The following is a 22527-nucleotide window of genomic DNA, read 5'->3' on the forward strand; positions in this document are numbered from 1 at the left end:
AAGCTGGTCCCTCCGGAGTTGGTGGACAGCTGTTTCAACGGGACCCGCGCAACGGTACGTACCTTACCGCTGTATAATTGCGTGCACGTCCCCTGTTGGGGTCATGAAACTGCTGCAGTGCACCCCCTACGGTTTCCCGTCCCCTGCACTAACTCCCCGCAAAATGTCACGTGGGTCCGAGTTGGCCATCAAGGTAGTTGAGCTATCACGAGCAACATTTGTGATCAAGGACGAGAGTTTGTTGCAAGTTGACTTGATTTTTGGTATACAAGCTTCTATGCCATATTGTATGCCTTTGCTGGCGATATACGAGCTCATTCGTGAAGGTACCTGGGAGTTCTTGACCCGACCTTCTCAGCTGTAACCATACCCAGGTCCCGTATTTCCCTGTCCCGTTATCCTTATGCCGTTGCCGTGACCATACCCATTGCTGCCGGAACCTATATGCGCCGAATCCTGATACCGATACATGGGGATGAATCGTCTATTTGAGCTTCTTCTTGGGGCGGAGCTGGTTGGTGTGTCCGCACTTGCGCTTACGGCAGTTGGTCGCACGAGGAGGCAGACGAGCCTGGAAAGATGTCAGCCCTTGATTTGCAATCCTGAGAAAGCCTCGACTGTGGTGTAAACGTACGTAGCACTTGCGGCAGATCATCTTGTCGCAGTTGAACTTGGAGGCGAGAATCTTGAGCGAGGGCTCGATCATACCGCCGCGCAGACGGAGGACCAAGTGAAGGGTAGACTCCTATAGCAGAAAGTGTTGTTAGCAAATCGCACATGATACCAAGCACACCGATACCATTTCTACTCCCATAGCCATCTCAACTCAATGCTGAGCGTTGTTGTTCTCTTATCACCCTCCCTTATACAAGTACATCATAAGCGCAGTGTGGGGCCATCGTCATGTCCACTGACCTTCTGGATGTTGTAGTCGGAGAGGGTGCGGCCATCCTCGAGCTGCTTGCCAGCGAAAATCAGGCGTTGCTGGTCGGGCGGAATGCCCTCCTTGTCCTGAATCTTCTGCTTGACATTGTCGATGGTGTCCGAGGACTCGACCTCGAGGGTGATGGTCTTGCCTGTGAGGGTCTTCACGAAGCTACACACCAGGGGTACAACGTCCGTTTGTTAGTGACTGACTCCGCTTGATTGCTTCAATGGACTTGTGCTGTCGCGGACTTGGTCGGAAGCGCGGAGGACTTGCATCTGCACTGTAAGTTAGGTCATATTAGCCTTCAACCCGTCCAAAGAGCTCGTCTGGATAATAGCGCGCCATGACCTACTCTTGACCGATTGTTCCTAGGTGAGGTTGGTGGTGAAGGAGTGAGGGTGATGATGTCGGGGAACGGCAAGCAATGGTGGGGTTATGGAAACCGCCGCTAGGGCTTCCTGGGCAAAGTGGTACGTGCGCATGTCACTGTTCTATTTGCTGCATACCTGCACTGTACCTTGATCTTAACGACGGCATTCGCCCGGTCTTGCTATCTTTCCAAGAGAACATAACCTTTGGTTTCGCTACATCCAACAAGAACACCAGATGATACTCTCTAACAAGTATCCTCCATGGTTCATGTTGTAATCTCCTATGCCGAAGATCTGCCCACGCAAGTGTTCACCCAGATTATACCTCCCCCAACCTCATCCTCCTCTTCTCCCTTTTCTCCCAACCAAACATCAACTCCTCAAGACTGTAAACCGCCTTAACCAAAGCCTTCAATGACAACCCCGAGATTTCCGCAGCTTTCTCATGAAACCTTCTCGCGGGTCCAGACTCCCCAAGTTGCTCAATCGACCTAAACCGCTGGTGAAGTGAACCCAGCCTCTTAATGTTCCTTCCATCATTGGCCTCAGGCCTCGGTTCGACCAGCGTCATGGACTTCTGTACTCGATGCATCCGAACAATGAGCTCCTCATCTGTCATATCTTTGCTTCCGGGCTCTGGTAGTCGCAGGACATTCTCGAGTGGGAAGAGACGGTCGATCTCGGTTTCGTCTGTTGAAGTGTCAATAAAGATCCCCAAGTCAGTAGTCTTAAAAGCAGCCAGACATACCAGCGGTGCTCCACGATTTCAACTGCGTCTCCTGATACCAATCCAAATACTCCACCATCTGCTCCTTACTCAGTCTCCAGATCTTCTCCGCATCCATAGCCGCAAAGTCCAGTCTCCTGAGCGGCTTCTCAGGCGGATCCACGAACTCGGCCTCCCAAGCGTCCCAGTCCATCTTCAACGTTAATGGATCGTTGTTGTCTCGCGGGTACCGCTTGACGCCGTCCATGGGGTACATGTACTTGGTTGCTAGCACCAGAGAGGCGACCAGTAACACATCGGGGATGTCGAGGAGCGTGTAGCGAGAGGTCTTGCCGGTGAAGGAGGACGTGTCGTCTTTGATGTTTTGCCGGGTCGGGAAGGTCCAGGAGAGGTTGAGCATGAGACAGATTTGGCGGGCGTGGAGGTGGACCTCGGCTGTGTTTATGTGTTAGATCATGGTGCTTGTTTAAGGTAAGGAGTGATAGAACATACGTGGAAGAGCCAGGTCTTTGAGATACAGGACCAGTAGTGACGGTGCTGGAAGTGGTGGTGAAACCATGCCATAGTTCTTCTTAAAACCTAGGGTCAAGGTCAACAACGACTTGTGCAGCTCGCTTCCGTCGAACTTTGCCCATCGTGTTAATAGTGTGCGCTGAGCCCAACCTGGCAAACGTTCTCGTAGCTCGTTGGGTACAAGGTCAATCTAGAAAACCAGTCAGTCGTAGTTCACCCTCATCTGACAGATATAGACGGACTTACCGCACCAAGAAACGGCAACTGGTTATTCTTCGCCCACCGATAAATATCCCCCACCCTCACCGGCTCCTGCTTCAGCAAGCACCCCATATAAATCAGCGCCAACACCTCCATCGGCCCCGGCAAATCCCACAGCTCGCTCTCCCAATCCTTCACCCTGCTCGACCTCCTCTTCCTTTGGCTCTTCACACTCTCATCAGCCGACGTATCCGTCGTCTCCGCCTGAGAGCTGTACATGACCATCTCGCTATCGGAGCCCGACTGAGAGAGCGCACCAGGTTGCGAGCTCGTCCCATCATGGTCGATTCCTTTCCCTTTTTCTTGAGTCCTAGAAGAAACGCTTTTGAGGCCAATGAACTTGCGGATCCGCAGGTCCCAGAGGTCGCGACAGATAGACTCGAGCTCGTCAGAAAAGCCCTTCTCGCGAATCAACCAGGCTATTTGTTTGCGCAAGATGATCTGGAGACAGTCCAGGTAGAGTTCCTTGGCGTCGTTGCCCGTGAGATGCTTGCGCTCGGTTTCGCGGACTTCTTTTTCTTTGCGCACTACCTTGCCGGTCTTGCCGTAGTTGTCGTCTTCGTCGACGTCGAATTGGATGTACCCCTTTTGATACAAATGTAATCAGCGTATGGATCTTCAATTGGGTTCAATTGGGCCTGGTTGGTGAACTCTTTTGATGTGGATAAACGTACCTCAACTTCATGACCGCGTTGACAATATCTTCGTCCATTCTCCAAGTAGTACTTTCGCGCACGGCACTCGGTACATCTCTGTCCGTTGGGAAACTTTCTGAGCCTCTGTTCATCCATACTCTATACCTATCTAGCGCTTGCCTGACTGCCTGGGCGCCTGCCTGTCGAATGAAGACTGCAACGTTGTTCCTCGCTTATGTCCCGTCACTGATGACGCAGGTTGAGCGGGGGTGAGTGAATAATGAAAATGTACGCGCACGGCTTCGCGAGGGGAAGGTCAGATGATGGAGAGTTGCAAGGTCTCCTGAGTAAACTAAAAGGCGGGTATAATTCGAAGTGAAAAAGAGGATGAAATGGTGATAGTTACACTTGTGTTGAAAGCATGTTGGCGGACATGCGACTCGCCGACAGATAATAAAAATTTTCAAAACTGAGCAGAACAGCGCGAAATCGACTTTGCCTTTGACCTTCCTTCTGACGGAAGTCGCCAAAACACGCAACGCCGCTTTACTAACCGCGAATCACTTGATTGACGAGAAGCTGCTCTTCAGTCTGATATTTCGCCGTCCGCGGGATGAAGTGAAATTAAAGTGAGAAGGTCTGGCTGACCCACCGGATACATCGACCTCTAGATAGCTAGTGGAGGCATAATAATTGATATACACAAAGCCATGTCTTCATTGATGCTTTTATACTTTCCTATACGAATGACCCACACATTCGCATGAACTAGCATATGCTTGAATCGTGAAAGTCGATATGTACATTTCGACGTCAGTTGCGCCGCCAGTCATGTCTCGGTATCATATCCCCACACGGGATGAACTTCGGTCGTCCTATCGGAGACTAAACGAGACCAGAGAGGTACTCAACAGCTCGAAACGGGGAAGCCGAGCTGGACCAACAACTCAATCCAGCGAACCTTCCTTTAATGTGCTATCAAACAGCACAGCTCTTTTGCGAGTCGCAAACAACCCGATTCAATGATTCGCACCGACGAAAAACCATGAGACGCGCAAGATGTTTGGCAGACGTTAGCTTCTTGCGATTTCCTGAAGAAGTCGCGCCCTATTCCAGCAGCTACCGGGTCAACCAAGACGGGAAGACGTGAAACCATTCATGTGTGACCCATAAACACTTAGATATAGCGCAAAAAAGACGGATATCTCTTAGCCAGGCAAAAACCAACAGAACCGTCCCATGAAGCCATCGTTAAATGCCAAACGTCCGGTGTCCCTCCAACTCCTCCAAACTTCCTTTAGTCCTTGTTGGCAGCCTCCTTGACATCGATGGCAGCCTCCTCGCCCATGGCGGTCTGGACACCGACGACTGTTGAACAGTATTAGCATCGCCGCAAGCTGAAAAGCGCAATTGTTGGGGAAACTTACAGAAGTCCTTGCCCTCCTCCTCGAGCTTCTCAATGCGCTTGGCAAGCTCACCCTCGGGCATCTTGACGTCACGCTTCTCCTCACCGTTGGAGTCAATAAGGACAAGGAAGTCCTCATCGATGTAGGACTAGTGCAAAAGTTAGCTTCCAGATTCCCGGGCCCAGCGATCGGGGGAGCGTCCGGATAATACGTACGAACTGGTAGTCAGTGCGCTTGACGTTGGGGACGTCCATGTTGTGGGTGGAGGGGCAGAGATCCTCGAGCTTCTTGCCAGTGAAGATGTCGATGGCGACCAAGTGGACCTTGGCGTGACCGTGCTTGCCGGTCTTGGAGGTCGACATGTCGACGATCTTGCAGGGACGGTTCTTGATCACGACGTGGCCACCCTTGCGGAGAGCAGAGCACTGCATGGGGTAGGTGGCGGACGCACCAGCGTCGACGGAGTCGAAGGTGTGCTCATGCTGCTATATATGGGGGACATTGTGGTTAGCATCCAATGCTTTGGTGATGATGGACGCGGCTATTGCAACGGGATGACCAGGGTGAACATGATGCGATTCGGGTTCCGTGCGTTGGGCGAGCAAGAGGCCATTCCCGTCGGCGAAGGACCACACCACGGGAGGAGCGAGAGGGGGTGCGCGATGAGCGATGCGGGGTGACGACTCTGTCTACGCAGACAGCCGCCCGCAAGCGACCACCATGATTGTGGAGTGTGACGATGATTTCTAAAAGGGCGCGACAACAGGTGGAAGATGGGACTTACAGCGTCGTCGTTGGCGGCAGACATCTTGAAAGGATTGACAAAGGATAAACCGTCGAAAGGGCAAGGAGAGACAGAAGATGATGGATCAAGAACGCTGGAGGCGGCACGGGGAGAGGAAAAATATGGAGGGAGTTGAAAAAGGAAAAAAGCGATTTTGAGCACGGGAGTCGAGAGGGACGAAAAAATGCAGCATCCCCGCCAGCGGTCCAGTCAGGAAAGGCCCCTCCTCCCTGCCACCTGGTGGGAAGCACCCACAACTCTCTCACTTTTGGCGCACAACTTGCGCTCCCGCCAAAGGCCCAGGGCGACCACAGATTTTTGCCTCTTGAGGTTTGCTAACAAATTGACCCTCCAACCGGTCTGGCCTTGTTGCATTTTCGTCGCATTAACCCTCACTTAACCCTCTCCACGTGCCACATTTCGAAACGGTACTCACTTCTAACCCTCCAGTCCCCTTCTCTCCCGCCCACCCTTCTTTGGTCGTCTCCTCACTTGTCTGTTACGACGGACTATCTGCAGTCTGTTGCATCAAAGACCTCTCTTTTCCCCGGCTCTTCTGACTGGCCGGTAAACTCGACCCCGCTGTTGGCTGTACACAACAAGGGAACTAAGCTCTCCCTTGTTTGAATTGCTCGACAAAATAACATCAATTGCCTTTGAATTATGCCTCTACTGCTAGTGACGAGAAGTCTTGCCTCGGGTCATCTCATATTATTGACTCAGCCGTCCCTTCTGAGCAAACAGTCAAGTACAAATTGGCATGTACATGCGATCGTGATCGATCTTCTCTTGTGGTGTTGCGGAACTGGAGAGGTCAGTTCTCCCCGCCCCGCCTTTTGCCTGGCTAAGCGGCCATGCTAAGCCGTATGCGGGAATGCTCCAATGTCTCGCACGGGACCCGCACGACGTGAGTGGTGGCTCACCGTGGCGGAGGGAATTCACCAATTAAAATCCATGCATAAGCCGTAACCCTCACCATCTGGTGGAGGGCAAAGGGCTAGCCTGGCCAGCCTTGTGTCGGACGCCCTGGACCCAGCTGTTCGCTTGCCGCCAATTGCTAGTCCCCATCATCCACTTGCCAAGCCAAGCTGGCGCGCATTCGACGATTCCAAGGGTCTCCTGGAAGACAACGGAGCTGCGACGGAGAGCGACAAGACGGTCCTCGCCCAAGTCCAACAACATCTATCAGCATATGACAAAAGACGACGACGACGACGCCGCCGCCGACGACAACAACAACCACCTTTCGAGTCCGCCGGTGCGATCCTGTCCCATATCGATCTCCTACTGCACCAGCATGCTCCTCGCGCCTCGTCTCTGGCGGTGCTTGATTCGCTATGTGGCTTGATCGACGTCCTGGCCAGCATCCAGGAAGCGCTGCGACTCCTCCGCCGAACAACCGTTCCGTCTCGCCGCTGCCCCAACGTACCAGCTCGCGCGGTCCATATCTTGCCCCCCAGAGGCCTGGACTTAATACGAGAGGGTCTTCTGCATTATCTCTGGTCTCGAACGACTCGTCCTCTTCCCTTCTCGCCTCGGCAAAGAAAACCAATGGTTCATCCTTGAGGCAGTCCTCCACCGTGGACGATGCGCCAGATCCCGAACAGGTCCTGGCTAGGATTCTAGGCCAGTTTCCCAGTAGAAATACCACACAACAACCCGAGGCGCAACCAACCAGCGGCATCACCGAAGATGACCTGGACTTTGATGTTGACTTTGGGGGCTTGACCCTGACCGAGCTCACCGGCCCTGACGTCAGTTCGCGCCAAGTCGACAACTATAAACCCCAGAGTGTTCAAGATTGTATGGTGCCATCTTATTGTTCCCAATGCCCTGCCCTCCATCCATGCTTATAAAGTGCTTTCCAGATGAGCGAGACAAGGCCAAATTCGAGGACCTACATCGGTCGATCCGCGCGTGCGATGACATCCTGAGCTCCGTTGAATCCAACCTCACCAACTTTCGCAATGACCTAGCTGCTGTGTCTGCCGATATTGAAAGCCTCCAGGCGCGATCAGAAGCTCTTAACGTGAGACTGGAAAACCGAAAGGCTGTAGAGAAGGGTCTGGGACCCTTGGTGGAAGAGTTAAGCGTTTCTCCACTCGTAGTAACAACCATTGCCGAAGGTCATATCGATGAAACATGGGTGAAGGTATTGGCGGAAGTGGACAAGAGAGCTACGGCTCATAAGAAAAATGCGCAACAACCACAAAACAAAGCTTTGGCTGATGTTGGTCCATTGCTGGAAAAGCTCATCCTTAAGGTAAGGATCGTTGTTCGGGTCTGGCTGTTCTGTTCTAATGCATCTTTTTTGAAGGCAATCGGACGAATACGGGACTTCCTGGTTGCGCAAATCAAAGCCTTGCGGTCCCCTCACATCAATGCCCAAATTATTCAACATCAGAACTTCCTCCGGTTCAAGGATTTGTTTGCGTTCCTCCAAAAACATCAACCCACACTCGCCGGCGAGATATGTCAGGCCTATATGAACACCATGCGGTGGTACTACTTGAACCAATTTACCCGCTACAAACAATCCTTAGACAAGCTGAAGCTTCATATTATCGACAAGAACGACGCGATGGGACACGAAGACACCTCACGAAGAACCACTGTCCTGTCTGGATCTAAGCTTGGAGGCGCGCCCCATGACGCCTTTAGCATCGGCCGAAGGAACGAACTGCTCAAGACTAAGGACCAAGTAGCGATGTCGTCTTACCTGGCCGATGAGGACCAGACCACACATTATCTTGAGGTTCCGTTTCGCAACTTCAACCTCGCCCTTGTCGACAACGCTACAGCAGAGTACACATTCCTCGTGTCCTTCTTCAGCCCGGCGCTATCACTTGCGGTTATCTCGCGCCACTTCACCTACATATTCGACCAGACCTTCGCGCTTGGCCAAGCACTCACCAAGCAGCTTGTGTCCGACACGTATGACGGACTTGGTCTGCTGCTGTGTGTGCGCCTGAACCAGCATTTGGCCTTTGAACTGCAGAGGCGCAGAGTTCCCGTCGTAGATGGTTACATCAACGGCACCGCCATGGTGTTATGGCCACGTCTGCAGAGCGTTATGGATGCCCACTCCCAATCCGTCAAGGCGCTGACTTCTTCGCTCCCGAACAAGGCCGGGTCGGCTTCACAGGCAAAGACAGCCTCGGCGGCTCCGCACGTCGTGACCCAACGGTTCGGGCAGTTCCTTCACGGTGTGCTTGCTCTCAGTGCCGAGGCAGGAGATGATGAGCCGATCGTCAGCAGTCTACACAGACTTCGGATCGAAGTGGAGGCGTTCCTGGTCAAGCATAGCCAGGCGCAACTGGGGGCGGATGCGAGGAAACGGGACAGGTTCCTCTATAATAATTACAGCTTGATTTTGACCATCATTAGCGATGTGAGCGGCAAGCTTGCGACGGAACAACAGGACCATTTTGAGTCACTGAAGGCAAGCGTACAAGAGAATAGCTAGAAGGGGTATGGTATTGGGTTAATAGTTAGAGAAAATGTGTGGTCGGAAGGGTTCCTACCTTATATATACAATATGCCTTCCCTAATGGAAGGTATCAAAATTCTAATTCTCTCAGATTGCTTTACGTCTCTAGTTCTTCGGTATCCGCGTCCGATGTGGACTCTTGCTGTTCCATGGCCATTACTCGGCAGGAGTATCTGTTCTTTGTATTCCGCGTCGTGTCAACACCGTTCCATTTATGCTCTATTTCCCCCCTAACATCTACCTCGCCCACCACCGATTCACAACCCCCAGCACCCAAGCCATCGGACCTCCCGGCGCCCTCCTCAACAAGATCGCAATAACACCCACCAACACCGCCAGCCCCAACGTCCTCACCGGCCTCCTATTCTTCCACATCCACTTCTTCGCCTTCTTGCCCCTCTCCATCCACATCAACTCCCTAACCTGCTTCTCAAAAAACCTCTTCCCATCCTCCATCGTCTGGCCCGTCGCCACTCCCCCTCCCCCTCCCCTCCTTTCTGTCCCCTGCTCCTTCCCAGTCCCTGTCTCTTCTCTAGCAGTCTTAAGCACACTATTCCCTGAAATTCCCCACCTCCAACTCGGCAACCGTTCCGGCGGATAGTTTTCAAACAACGCCACCGTATCCTTAATCAGACCTTCCAGATTCAACGGCTTGGGAAGTTTCGACAAGATGGAATGTAACATCTCCGGCTCGTCCTCCGGTGTATCAAACAACTCCTCCCTCCGTGACCGGACGATGGCGGCGAACATGTAAACGCTGAACACCGGTTCTCGAGCAAGAAGCACATCGAATAGCCGCGTGATTTCTCCCAAAGTGGTGATGTCGTGCGCGTACATCGTTAGTGTCCCACTCAAAGCGAAGAAGGGCTCGGTGCCGGATAAATGCCGCCAGAGCTTGGGGTCAGATACCCTTAGAATGTCGGGGATGAGCCGGAGTTGGGCGATGGCGGCTTGCAAGTTTGGGAGCATGAAGTCGCGGATGCGCAGGGCCGAGAGGCGGGCGAGGGCGATGGAGCGCAGGGAGGGGGGCAGGACGAGGAGAAGGACTTGGCAGATGTCGTGGTAGCCTTGGAAGTAGTGCAGGTAAGGGTAGCGACGGAGGACGGAGAGGATGAGAGAGGAGAGCTGGAATTTTTGCAGGTTGCGCTCGTGCTCGGTTTCGTGCTCGGGGTAGTAGCAGAAGGCGCGGTCGACGTCTAGTTGGACTTGGTCTTCGTCTTTGTGAGGGGGGAGGGATTCCCAGGAAGGTTCGGAGTCTTGGTCGTATTTTGGTGGTATGCCTAGGAGGATGGGCCCTGGGTTGCGGGAAGAAGGAGAGTAAGTAGGTGAGTGAGTCTTTGGTTGATGCCTGGTGTGTGAGTGAGGAAGGGGGTTTGGTATATATCACTTACATGCTTGTTGACGGATCTCATCGCTGAGGAATCCCCCATGAGATTCAGCGAGGGCTCGTAGCTTGGTGAGGTCCCGCTGTTTACACGCCTTGAGGATGGCTTCTTCTTTCTCGGCGCGGAAAGAGTCGATGACCTTCTCGTGAAGAGAATCACCGCTCTCACTTGAGCTGTCCATCTCTGACATCTGTGAGAATAACCTGAGCTGGGCTGAGGTGGTCGGTTACTATGACAGTGATTCGAGTTCGAATTGATCGATGGTAATGACGTCTTAGTCACTGCTTGAGATTTCTTCAAGTTCCGGGAGCGTCAGAACTCAAGCCTGTCCAACTCTCAAAAGTTGTCGTATATTGTGATCTCTCTGGATACTATATAACCCGGTTAGTACTCTGCCCCTGGGAGAAGCTATGGGAAGCTTACCTCAAGACCTCTTGATAGTGACACACCGTCGGTCTTTCAACGTTGAAAGAGTGACGTCGTTTCGAGCACTTCACTTGCTCGACTTATGTTTATATGTTTCCCGACAGTTCGGATCTTCAAGTGATGATGTACCTGCCTGCCAAGCGTTGGGTTCCAAGTCTGGACATGTGATGATGCTGACTTTGGGTGAGGTTGTGTACCAGATAACTTTAGGGCATCCATGCTAACTGTTAGCGTTGAACGTGCGCCTGTGTCATAGGCGAGTCGTGTCCCGTTAGTGGATCACTCATAGGTTCTACACTACCTCCTACCAAGTAAGGTATCCTGCGGCCCGGGCGCCGAAAGAGGACAACCCGAGATCCAAGGTCCCGGTTGCCGAAAACCTTAACTGGACTGCTGTTCTGCGCCTGCCTTGTGATGTACTTCTCAGGTCTTTGTTTCTCAGAAGGATAATAGGTAGGTAAGATGATCGATTATTCGTGATTTGCGGTTTCCAGGTTTCAGATGCCTTTAGGTGTCGTATACTTGTAGAGAGGTAGATGTACTTACCTTGGTACATACATCTCGTGGCTGCCATAGCAACCATGGCAACCCAACGGCGCGGACGTGGAACGTGGGAATTGTCTCGGTCCACCTCAGGCTGCAGCAACGGTCTCGGCTCGGATCTTTGTTCATGGAGCTGTGACCTGTCACTGGCATCGTTCGTTAATTACATCTCATGTACAGTACATTAGGAATTGGGATCACAGCATTGTCATATCGAAGTCCTAAAGGTTGTTTTTATATTGATGCCTGCGGAAGGAATGTACGTTTCGGAAGCTGTCGAACCCGCCTGTTATAATAGGTGGGCCACCCTGCCCCACTATCTGCTAGCCCCTGGGAGGGAGCTTCACTCCTTCAGATAGAGTACACTAACAATACTGTACAGCACCTTTCCACACCCCACCTTCGACCTCCCCATCTCTTCAACATGATTTTATCAACACTTCAACTGGTCCGTATTTGATGGGGTTGAGTCGAGACTTTGCTGCCATTTCTTTCAACTTCACATCAAGCTGTTTGTTTATCGGGTCATTGCCGCTCTTTGGCGCTGCGCCAGTGAAGCAATCGGAAATCCCAGGTCGAGCCACACGGAAATCAATCTTTGCGGGTACCTTACAGGTCACCGCAGGTACAAATCTTGCCTGGTAACTCCTCCGCCTTGAGATCTCCAGCAACTTGTCGTCCTCTACAGACCTCTCGCCGTATTCCGATTACGGTGGTGAAGCGGCCACAGCTCAAGAAAGTGTGGTCAACGTTTACTTACTTCCCCTGTATTTACCATACTTAGTATGTCTGTACAGCCTGGAGAGGTGGTACAACCCAAGTCTACAGCTCAAGGTGAGTCGACACTGCATGACATCTGATACCTTCCATTGCTTATTGCCATCTTCTGCTACTCATCACTGAGACTCGCGCCAGTTCGCTCTTTCCACCTTGCAGATAGGATGCTGCCTTCCCTTGTTTTCTGTTTTATCGCTCAAGGTGTCTTACTGACCTTCCGCTACTCTTTGTCTTTTCATCCCCATTTCCTTTTTCCAGACATCTTGTTTTCATTCGATTAGCATCTCGTTATCTCAGAGCCTCTTGGGACCCAGGAACATGCATCACGACCAGAAACTAACCTGAGAACTAGGCTGAATACTGCACGTTTCCGAGCCGGCCGACCCGTGACGGGGCGTATCCTACCGAACCGCCGATCTGCCTATATCTACCAACATGACTTCCTTCCGAACCAATGTCCTCCGCAATGGGGAATGGGTCTCTGAGACTGTCGACTTTCAGACTTTTCTCAGGGCACAGGCTGCTCCAGGTCCTAAGAGAGCAGAGCAGATTGACCCTCCGATATGCGGACTACTCACAAGGACCGTGGCGGACAGCCAGATGGTGAAGTCTGTGCTACCCGTAAGGCTCAGATCGCCTCATCACAATGATGTTGCCTTTATAGGCGTAAGTCGAAACTTTGTTCCCACTTCTTGTGACGGGACTGACCTTTTGCCTAGCATCGGTCTATCCAAATCCGTGAATTTCAGAGCAACGGCCAGTTTCGAGACATCCTTTTCCGCAGATTCCCACATAACATTCGCAACGCCTGTGTAGTCGGCTCTTTCGATATTCCAGATGGCGTCGACGACCTCAACTCTGCTATGGACGTTGATCCCCCCGCGAAGGTGGAGGAGCAGGACTTACACTCGTCGCCATCATTTGGGTCGACCTCTCAACTGCCGCCCCAGTTGCTGGCGCTGGTCATGGACAATGCCGATGTTGTCTTCCTTTGGATTGGTCCAGGGGCCGACGGTCGACCCGAGTTTTACAGCTCTACCGAATTCGTGTTTCGAAGGCCCCCACAGTTTCAGGACGGTAATTTTGGAGCTCACATGGCTGTAGATCCAAGCTCTCGGTACATGGCCTTAAGTAGCTTCCACGGTCTATTTGCGGTATGTGAGCTCGAGTCTTTCGCCAACTTCACCCGACCTCAAGACGAAAACACCGTGGGGATAGTTAAAAACTTTCGTTTGCGGGGTGTTCAAGGCGTGATACAAAGCCTCACGTTTCTGTACCCACGTCCAGAAGACAAGGATCACATCATTCTCTTGCTCATTGTCGTTAAGAATGGCAAATCAAGAATGGTTATTTACGAATGGACGTTAGGAGACAACCTTGCCGATGTCTTTGCGGAAGAAAAGCGTGGCCATCGATTGCCAGTCGAACACCAAATGCCTCAACTCCTCATTCCCTTGACCGTCGGGTCAGCTTTCATCGCCATTTCCCCAGAACAGGTTGCTGTGTGCACCGAATCCTTGCATGGCCCGCCTATATTCGAGTCACTGGAGCTCGACGCACCTCCAAAGAGTCCGAATCATTACGGTACTGGAAACCCATTATGGACAGCTTGGGATAGACCGTATAGGCTGCCACGGTATCTCAAAGGCAAGGACTGCTTATACCTTGCCAGAGAGGACGGCATTGTTGTCTACATCGAAGTTGATGAAGACCATGCGTTGGAGCGCTCGACCTTCATTGATGCCTTCAAGTGCAATATCTCGTCTGCATTTGCCTACTTGTTTGATCAGTACGCAGATGTTCTCGTGCTGGGCAGCGATAACGGCACGGGGAGCGTTTGGAAGGTTTGCGGAACTAGCCTCGCCTTTACCTTTGGTGTCTTTGACTGACCTTATATTAGATCCCCCCACGAGATCATCCATTGCAGATAGGCACCTTACCTAGTGGTGCCCCCACCCTGGACTTTGCGGTGACTGACTCTTCGGGAGATAAGGCTTCCGAGCTCAGAGCACCTGGCAGGATATTTGCAGCCTCTGGTCATGGACTAACAGGCTGCATTACTGAATACCGGCATGGACTGAAAGCAGACATTGGATTGGAGCTCGAAATTGGGGATGGGCTGAAACAAGCCTGGCTTCTCAATTTCTCGAATACACATGGACGTTACGACCTACTGTGGACTACCCCTATTCATTCGCAGGTTAGAGAACTGCCAGAAGATTTTTCAGATCTGACAGATCCGGAACCAGACCAGATCCTTTACGACTTGTTTTCGCCAACTTTGGCAGTAGCGCAGGTTAATGGGGTTACTGTTCAAGTTACCACAGCCTCAATCACAATCTTCAAGAACGAGGTCCGGTATATTACAGACGAATGGTACGAAACTACTGAGCCCACTTGGTATGAGTTGCTCTAACAATATCACAGGAAGCAGTTTTCTTTTGACAAGCTTCTGCAGGATCAGCCGCACGTATCAGTCTCTGACGCTTGCATTACGGATGACTGGATCACTGTGTCAACGCATGTTGGGCCGCAGTTCAGAATTTACAGCTTCAAGTTCTATGGGACCGCAGTCGTCTCTCAGGTTCAGTTCGACGTATCTGGGGACGTGACTTCGATACACCACAGCAAGAACCTTGGGATCATCGTCGGTCTTTGGAAGGACGGACGGCCGTATTTGCAAATCCGTACCCCAACGACTGAGACAGGTTCACGAGATGTCGAGGAAATTGATATCGCAGAACGTAAGTTGACCCAGCATACAGAGTACGGCTTAGCTCCTGCTGCATTTTGCTACACTGTGCTGCAGTTTCCATTATACTGACGGGTTCATAGAACTCAAGTCGACGCCTGGAGAAACAGGATATCAAAATGACATGCCTCCCAAGGCAATTGGAAGTATCGCTTCTGTTAATAACGCGATACTTCTAGGAACCAGAGGTGGTGAGCTCATTCATATTTCGAAAGAATGGAAGAGTACTACAATGGTCTACTACCAGCAAATAGGACTGACCGCAGTAAAAATTACTGCGGCCCGCCATTCGCATACCAGCAGACCGAGAGTACTGGTCTCGTGCGATCAAGCCTTGATTGAAGTACAACTCGATGAACATGGGCCGAACGGTTCTGTCTATCACATGACAAAACACCGTGTTTTACCTACTAACGCCGGCAATTTGGGTGCTCCTATGCCACTTGTTGAGTACGGCATGGCAATTGACATTCCATGTGCGAGTGAAGGCTTTACTCCGATTCTCATGCTAGCGGGGCCGAGCGTGATTATTGCCGAGCTACACGAGGAGCCCGGTCTAGCCCATCGGTATATCAAAATCGGAAAGACACCAGTCAAGACGTTTTACTCGCCCAGCCTACGTAGCCTGGTGGTCGGTGTTAACGATGAGGGAAAAAAGACCACGTTGATGTTTATGGACCCTGACACCGGAGAGGACATCGGAAAACCGATCGACAAAGCAGGAACTCCAGTTCAGCATATCGTGGGACTGGGCAAATCCGAGGACAGAATCCATGGCCTGGCAGAATGGGAATACAAGAAAAATGGCGGGACATGGCGCTATCTGCTTGTCGGTACCAAACATGGCCAGCTCATTATCGTGTCCACGGAAAAGGAGCCATTGGAAGGGGGCCGCCCCCCTTCGATAAAGTACTGGACACGGCACAAGAAGTCCTGCGAAGGACCGGTGTACTCAGTGATAGGTCATGAGGAAAGCGTGATCTATTGCGTCGACAATATACTTCACTGGGATGTACTCGACCCTGTCGAGAAGAAGCTGAAACCACGCAAAACGTTTGAGTTGGAGTCGTTGGCCCTGGACCTTCAAATCTCCGAAACGAAGCTTCTCGCCTTGACGTGGGACGATTCACTCCAGCTGATCGACCCGGCGCTTGACGACGTCAGTGAGAATTCTGCAACAGTCGAGTTCCATGATCCTCGCGAGGTTACACCAACTTCGTTTATGAAAGTCCAAGACGACATGTGTTTGGTTACTGACAGAGATCGTGGCGTGGCCGGCCTTTGGAAATGGCCCAGAGCATCAGGAACTCATAACTGGGCCGAGTTTAAGATGCTCTTCCAGGGGAAACTTCCAGTTAGTATCAGGAAGCTCCGCCGCGGCAGGACACGGCCAACATGGGAGCAAGGAGTGTGGAACGTACCCAAGTACGGTCGGCTTATCAGCACACCGGACAATGGCGAGATCTTAGGAATCTCGATTGACGGCACCATGATTCACTTCACATTGCTTGACCAGCACGCATTTCGTTTGTTGCGATTCATCGTCAACTTATACAACCTCAGGGAGAGGAGGGACGAAGAAAGGCTTCTGGGCGAGAAGCCGGACCCGGGATACATTGGGCAGATGCATGTGGATGGCGATCTTTTGAAGACCATCTTGGATGCAGAAGTCTTGCAGGACTTGGTGAACACCGATGAGCTGTTGGGACAGTTCAGGATCCTGCTGGATAACTTGGATTTGGGAATATATACTTCCGGATGGAAGGGACAGGGGACTGCGGACCATTACTTTGAACTGGCTTATAACGTGTTGATGTGTTATCTCAGGCAAGTCTATTAGCTGCTTGAGATCCCGATAAGAGGGAAAGGAAGAAAAACATGGAAGGGCAGGATAACTGGTGACCAACATATGACCTAGCATCTGCCTAGAAGCCCGAAGGATATTGTTGGTGTTGTCATACCAAAGCATATGAATAAATAAGCAACATTGTAAGCATGACATACTTAGATTCAGCCTCGTGAATGATTCATTGGACCAGTACGGCAATATGCTTGACAAGTTGAGGGTGCTATAAAGGTACTGTCCACGGTTCCCGAGTTGAATTAGACCTGCCCCTTGCGAGTAATATCACATTAAATGCACAAAATTGGCTGTAAGTAAATACTGAATTTAATCCGAACATAATCGCCCAGTGCGACCAACTGCCCGAAGCAAACAGTTGCCCCGCATCTCTGCACTAACAAATTGCCGCTGTAGGAACTTTTGCACCACTGAAAAAATCCTGAAGCTGTCGTCCCGTGTCACCCAGTGCTCAGCACGGTGGTCGTCTGTCTGCAGTCTCTCCAACTGTCTGTGCAATAAATGTCAAAAGCCCGAGCTCTGGCAAAAAAAAGGTTCCAGTGGCGATCCTTGTCTAGAATTTTTTTCTCGATCGAGACTCATTTACCATTCGCGACTTCCACCACTTGGTATCGAATCAGAAAATGGGACATGATTGCTGTTTTTGACCGTAAAAGGAGACAATATCAAGCACTCAACACGGGCTGAAAGAAGAAGCACAAAAGGTAGACAGCCAGTACAGGTACCGAGATACCTGTGACCGACCTCTACCAAGCCTCAATACAAAGAATAAAAAGATCCACGGTGCATCCACACTGCAGCACCGAAAAGTGACAAGCCCTATCCCGTTCGACAGGGCCTACAGCACCAAAAAAGAACGCCGCTTGCCTGTTTAGCAGCCAGCCATATCGCATATAACGGCCCAGTAGCCCCAGTCTGCGGCCCCACGAACCCACCACTAGAACCACCTAACGAGTAACGAGGTCTTCACCCGTTACCGTACTGCGTCGACTTCGTCACAAGGAAGAGAGAAGGAGCCCATTTAGGATCCTCTCCCCCTTCATCCTCATCCTACCGACATCCGCTTCTCGAGGTATTCCCCGCCTTACCGGTCGACTACCAGCAGCCCAACATGGCGCCCAAGAAAAAGGGAAACAAGAAGGCCAACGATGACTGGGAGGCCGAGCTGGGCGAGTCCATCGCCCCCGTCAACAACGGCGCTGCCGCCGATGCTGCCGCCGAGCCCGCCGCCGATGAGGACGCTTCCGGTGGTGGCGGTCTGATGGAGAGAATGCGCAAGGCCAAGGAGAAGCGCAAGAAGAAGGGCATCGTCGACGACTGGGAGGCCGAGCTCGGTGAGACCGCTCCCGGCGCCGAGAAGCCAGCTGAGGAGGCCGTCCCCGATCTCTCCGCCAAGGTCGCCGAGGAGGCCAACCTCGACGACGAGTTCGCTCTCCCCGAGAAGAAGGGCAAGGGCGGCAAGGGCAAGCAGCAGCAGCAGCAGCAGCAGAAGGCTGCTCCCGCCGCCGCCGCCGCCAAGAAGGACGAGGACGCCGCCGATGAGGATGGCCCTAGGGTTTTGACCAAGGCCGAGAAGGAGAAGCTCAAGAAGGAGCGCGAGAAGCAGCGCAAGAAGGAGCAGGTGAGTAGTCATTATTTTACCACTAGTGGCTATATACTAGGAATAACGAAAGACTGACTAACTTCTTTTACACCACACAGGCTGCTGCTAAGAAGAAGGGTACCACACCCGCCGCTGCCACCAAGGCCGAGCCTGCCGCGAAGGAGGAGAAGAAGGCCGAAACCCCCAGCCCCGTCTCGACCCCGGCTCCCGCTCCCGCCGCCGAAGCCGCCGGTGGCAAGAAGAAGAAGCTCCCCGCCCACCTGCTCGCCCTCCAGAAGCAGCAGGAGGAGCTGCGCCGTCGCCAAGAGGAGGAGGCTAAACTCCTCGCCGAGGAGAAGGCCAGGATAGAGGAGGAGGAGCGCCTTGCGGCCGAGGAGGCCAAGCGCAAGGAGGAGGAGCGCGCCCGCAAGAAGGAGAAGGAGAAGCAAAGGATCGAGCAGCTCAAGAAGGAGGGCAAGTTCATGACCAAGGCCCAGAGGGAAGAGAAGGCCCGCAACGAGAGGAAGCTCCAGCAGATGTTGGCGGCCGGTATCAAGGTCAACGCGCTTGAGGGTGAGGAGCCCAAGAAGAAGCCTGTCTACGACGATAAGAAGAAGAAGGCTGCTAACAAGAAGGTGAGTTTTCTCGGAGTTTTTTTTCTTCTTTTTTTTCTTTTTCTTACCATGATACGCTATGGACAGCGCTAACTAGCTTGCTTGTTACAGAGAGACGAAGAGAAGGCTCTCGCCGAGGCTGCTGAGCGCGCAAGACTCGCCGCTGAGGCTCTTGCCAAGGAGCAAGAGGAGAAGGCCCGCATCGAGCGCGAGAAGGCCGAGAAGGAGGCTGCTGCCAAGGCTGCTGCCGCTAAGGCCGCTGCTGAGGAGAGCGTTGACGAGGACTGGGAGGCCGCTGTTGCCTCTGACAAGGAGGATGTCAAGGACAGCTGGGATGCCGACTCCGACGAGGAGGAGGACTCCAAGAAGGATGCTCCTAAGTCTGCCGCGGCCAACGGCAAGGCTGACGCCAAGAAGGACGACAAGTCCGAGTCCGACTCTGAGGAGGACTCCGAGGAAGAGTCTGAGGATGAGTCTTCCGACGATGAGGAGGCCACCGCCAGGCAACTGGAGGAGGCCAGGAGGAAGAAAGAGGCCGCTGAGCGTCGTGAGAAGGCCCATCAGGCTGCTCTTGCGGCCCGCTCTGCGGACAACCTTCGCTCGCCCATTTGCTGTATTCTTGGTCACGTCGATACCGGTAAGACGAAGCTGCTCGACAAGATTCGTCAGACCAACGTCCAGGAGGGCGAAGCCGGTGGTATCACTCAGCAGATTGGTGCCACTTACTTCCCCGTTGAGGCCATCAAGCAGAAGACTGCGGTCGTCAACCGCGACGGAAAGTTCGAGTTCAAGGTTCCCGGTCTCCTTATCATCGACACCCCCGGTCACGAGTCTTTCTCCAACTTGCGTTCGCGTGGTTCGTCGCTCTGCAACATCGCCATCTTGGTTGTCGATATCATGCACGGTCTCGAGCCCCAGACTCTTGAGTCCATGAAGCTTCTCCGTGACAGGAAGACGCCCTTCATCGTCGCTCTCAACAAGATCGATCGTCTTTACGGCTGGAAGAAAATAGAGAACAACGGCTTCCAGGAATCGTTGGCCCTCCAGAACAAGGCTGTTCAGAACGAGTTCAAGAACCGTCTCGAGCAGACCAAGCTCGCATTCGCCGAGCAGGGTTTCAACTCTGAGCTTTTCTATCAGAACAAGTCCATGGCCAAATACGTCTCCTTGATCCCCACCTCCGCCCACACTGGTGAGGGTATCCCCGACATGTTGAAGCTCATCGTCCAGCTCACCCAGGAGCGCATGGTTGGCTCTCTCATGTACCTCTCCGAGGTCCAGGCTACCGTCCTCGAAGTCAAGGCCATCGAGGGTTTCGGTATGACCATCGATGTCATTCTCACCAACGGTATCCTTAAGGAGGGTGACCGCATTATCCTGTGTGGTACAGAAGGCGTCATCAAAACAAATATCAGAGCCCTGCTCACGCCCGCGCCGCTCAGGGAATTGCGTCTCAAGTCGCAGTACGTTCACAACAAGGAGGTCAAGGCCGCTTTGGGTGTCAAGATCTCTGCCCCCGGTCTCGAGGGTGCCATTGCTGGTTCCCGTCTCCTTGTTGTCGGCCCCGACGATGACGAGGACGATCTCGAGGACGAGGTCGAGGCCGATCTTGCCTCGCTCTTCAGCCGTGTCGAGAAATCCGGCCGTGGTGTCTCCGTCCAGGCCTCCACCCTTGGTTCGCTCGAGGCCTTGCTCGACTTCCTCAAGGACTGCAAGATTCCCGTCGCCAACGTCGGTATCGGTCCCGTCTACAAGCGCGACGTCATGCAGTGCGGTATCATGTTGGAGAAGGCGCCCGATTATGCAGTCATGCTCTGCTTCGACGTCAAGGTCGACAAGGAAGCGCAGGAGTATGCCGACCAGCAGGGCGTCAAGATCTTCACTGCCGACATCATTTACCACCTGTTCGACTCGTTCAACAAGCATATGGATGAGTTGCTCGAGAAGAAGAAGGAGGAGTCCAAGATGCTCGCTGTCTTCCCCTGCGTGCTCAGCCCTGTTGCCGTCTTCAACAAGTCTGGCCCCATCGTTATCGGTGTCGATGTCGTTGATGGTTCGCTGAGGATCAACACGCCCATTTCTGCCGTCAGGCAGAACGCCGTTACCGGTGCCAAGGAGATTATTGATCTCGGTAGAGTGTATGTCTCCTCCCCTTTTCCCTCTCCTTTCCTCCCTTATCCCCCTTCTTTACCGGTCATTTACTAACATTTCAACTTTAGTACCTCCATCGAGCGTGACCACAAGCAGATCCCCGTCTGCAAGAAGGGTCAACCCTCCGTCGCCATCAAGATCGAAATGGGCGGCAACCAGCCCACGTACGGCCGCCACCTCGAGGAGAAGGACATGCTCTACTCCAAGATCTCGCGTGCCTCCATCAACTGCCTCAAGGAGTTCTACCGTAAGGACGTGACCAACGACGAGTGGCAGCTGATTATCAAGATGAAGTCCATGTTTGAGATCGCTTAAGCGGCTTTTCTGTCCGAGTGCTAGCGAGGTCAGGATAGGCGTAGGAAGCTGGGTGGAGGAGAGAAGATGGGAATGTTATGAGCATTACCCATCAGTCATCAATCATCAAATTAATGGCATGCATACATGGATAAAATGAGAATGAAGAATGATGCCGGAAAGGATGGAAGGAAAAAAACTGCATACTTTTTCGGTGGTTTGGGAAATTATAGTATGTCTATGTGTGTACGTTTATGAAGCTTTTCTTACTTACTAGGTACTATAAAAGGATTTTCGATTTGGATTAGTATTGTGTTTGTTCCTCTCGTCCGCTACATATGCAGACACAAGGTCCTGTTGATGTTCAATGCCTGGGTTTTCGTTAAGCGACAAAGGCAAATTCAGTAAGTAGTCTTCACCATTGACATGTCATTGGGCGGCTTCTTGGCCAAGGTGTCAACGCCCCATACATTGATAATAACGAGAGACGAATGTTATTACCTCTACTTGGTAGTTCTTAGTTACCTAGCTATTTAAAGAGATGAGTTGTTGTGACGGTTGAAGCATCCGCCTGGTTTGGTCACCCAGGGTATGCGCCGTCGCAACCTTATAAGCCACTTTGAGGAACCGAATTGCCAACTTCGGTTACTTGTATTCTTTTGCAGGAACACGGTCCATTTGGTGTGCTTGGGGGTTGTAGTGCTGCCTGGGACTCTTTCGTCAACCCCCTCTTATAAAAGAGGGGGAAAAAAATTCCCGGGACAGCGCAATATTCATAGGACAATCTACATTGGCGCTAAAACACTAAAAAAAGCTGTTAGTGCAACCTTGACCACCACTTTGTGCACGATGAATTTCAATAGCCATGCAGCCAAAGGTGTAGTTTTGAAACTTTTTTCTTTCTGTCTCCTTCTACACTAGTCCAAAATTAATACAACTTTAAAAAATGACTTATTTATTATCATTTCTACTTCCATGATTTCTTTTGGAATTCTAGGATTTTTTTGATTTTTTTTGCAAAAGAACG

At 52.1% G+C, this 22527-nt stretch overlaps 7 protein-coding genes across 7 annotated transcripts; 3 read left to right on the plus strand and 4 right to left on the minus strand.

Annotated features, from left to right (window-relative positions):
- Window positions 1–244: 244 nt before the first annotated feature.
- On the minus strand, window positions 245–1341 carry SMAC4_12590 (uncharacterized protein). The gene is made up of 5 exons (XM_066091069.1): window positions 1281–1341; window positions 1202–1208; window positions 916–1096; window positions 635–745; window positions 245–571 (listed from the first exon to the last, which is right to left on the minus strand). Coding segments are annotated over exons 1-5 (387 nt in total). The 5' UTR covers window positions 1282–1341; the 3' UTR covers window positions 245–484.
- Window positions 1342–1555: 214 nt separating this feature from the next.
- On the minus strand, window positions 1556–3887 carry SMAC4_01713 (uncharacterized protein). The gene is made up of 4 exons (XM_066089635.1): window positions 3475–3887; window positions 2786–3385; window positions 2519–2729; window positions 1556–2461 (listed from the first exon to the last, which is right to left on the minus strand). The coding sequence occupies exons 1-4, from the start codon at window positions 3589–3591 to the stop codon at window positions 2028–2030; spliced, it is 1362 nt and encodes a 453-aa protein (XP_065946399.1). The 5' UTR covers window positions 3592–3887; the 3' UTR covers window positions 1556–2027.
- Window positions 3888–4467: 580 nt separating this feature from the next.
- Window positions 4468–5806, minus strand: SMAC4_01714 (uncharacterized protein). The gene is made up of 4 exons (XM_003348644.2): window positions 5626–5806; window positions 5057–5326; window positions 4863–4989; window positions 4468–4803 (listed from the first exon to the last, which is right to left on the minus strand). The coding sequence occupies exons 1-4, from the start codon at window positions 5647–5649 to the stop codon at window positions 4733–4735; spliced, it is 492 nt and encodes a 163-aa protein (XP_003348692.1). The 5' UTR covers window positions 5650–5806; the 3' UTR covers window positions 4468–4732.
- A 741-nt stretch (window positions 5807–6547) lies between these two features.
- On the plus strand, window positions 6548–9256 carry SMAC4_01715 (uncharacterized protein). The gene is made up of 3 exons (XM_003348645.2): window positions 6548–7428; window positions 7494–7888; window positions 7943–9256. Exons 1-3 carry the CDS (start codon window positions 6963–6965, stop codon window positions 9089–9091), a joined length of 2010 nt encoding a protein of 669 aa, XP_003348693.1. The 5' UTR covers window positions 6548–6962; the 3' UTR covers window positions 9092–9256.
- Window positions 9257–9352: 96 nt separating this feature from the next.
- On the minus strand, window positions 9353–10868 carry SMAC4_01716 (uncharacterized protein; the record flags this gene model as incomplete). Its single annotated transcript, XM_003348646.2, has 2 exons — window positions 10507–10868; window positions 9353–10410 (listed from the first exon to the last, which is right to left on the minus strand). Exons 1-2 carry the CDS (start codon window positions 10688–10690, stop codon window positions 9353–9355), a joined length of 1242 nt encoding a protein of 413 aa, XP_003348694.2. The 5' UTR covers window positions 10691–10868.
- An 838-nt stretch (window positions 10869–11706) lies between these two features.
- SMAC4_01717 (uncharacterized protein) lies at window positions 11707–17037 on the plus strand. Its single transcript, XM_066089636.1, has 5 exons — window positions 11707–12912; window positions 12966–14090; window positions 14147–14622; window positions 14674–14990; window positions 15082–17037. The coding sequence occupies exons 1-5, from the start codon at window positions 12682–12684 to the stop codon at window positions 16836–16838; spliced, it is 3906 nt and encodes a 1301-aa protein (XP_065946400.1). The 5' UTR covers window positions 11707–12681; the 3' UTR covers window positions 16839–17037.
- Window positions 17038–17577: 540 nt separating this feature from the next.
- Window positions 17578–21810, plus strand: SMAC4_01718 (uncharacterized protein). The gene is made up of 4 exons (XM_003348648.2): window positions 17578–18480; window positions 18561–19076; window positions 19167–21193; window positions 21275–21810. The coding sequence occupies exons 1-4, from the start codon at window positions 17971–17973 to the stop codon at window positions 21519–21521; spliced, it is 3300 nt and encodes a 1099-aa protein (XP_003348696.1). The 5' UTR covers window positions 17578–17970; the 3' UTR covers window positions 21522–21810.
- Window positions 21811–22527: the final 717 nt, after the last annotated feature.

The sequence above is a fragment of the Sordaria macrospora genome, chromosome 3, assembly GCF_033870435.1.
Source record: "Sordaria macrospora chromosome 3, complete sequence".
In the NCBI taxonomy this organism is placed as follows: Eukaryota; Fungi; Ascomycota; class Sordariomycetes; order Sordariales; family Sordariaceae; genus Sordaria; species Sordaria macrospora.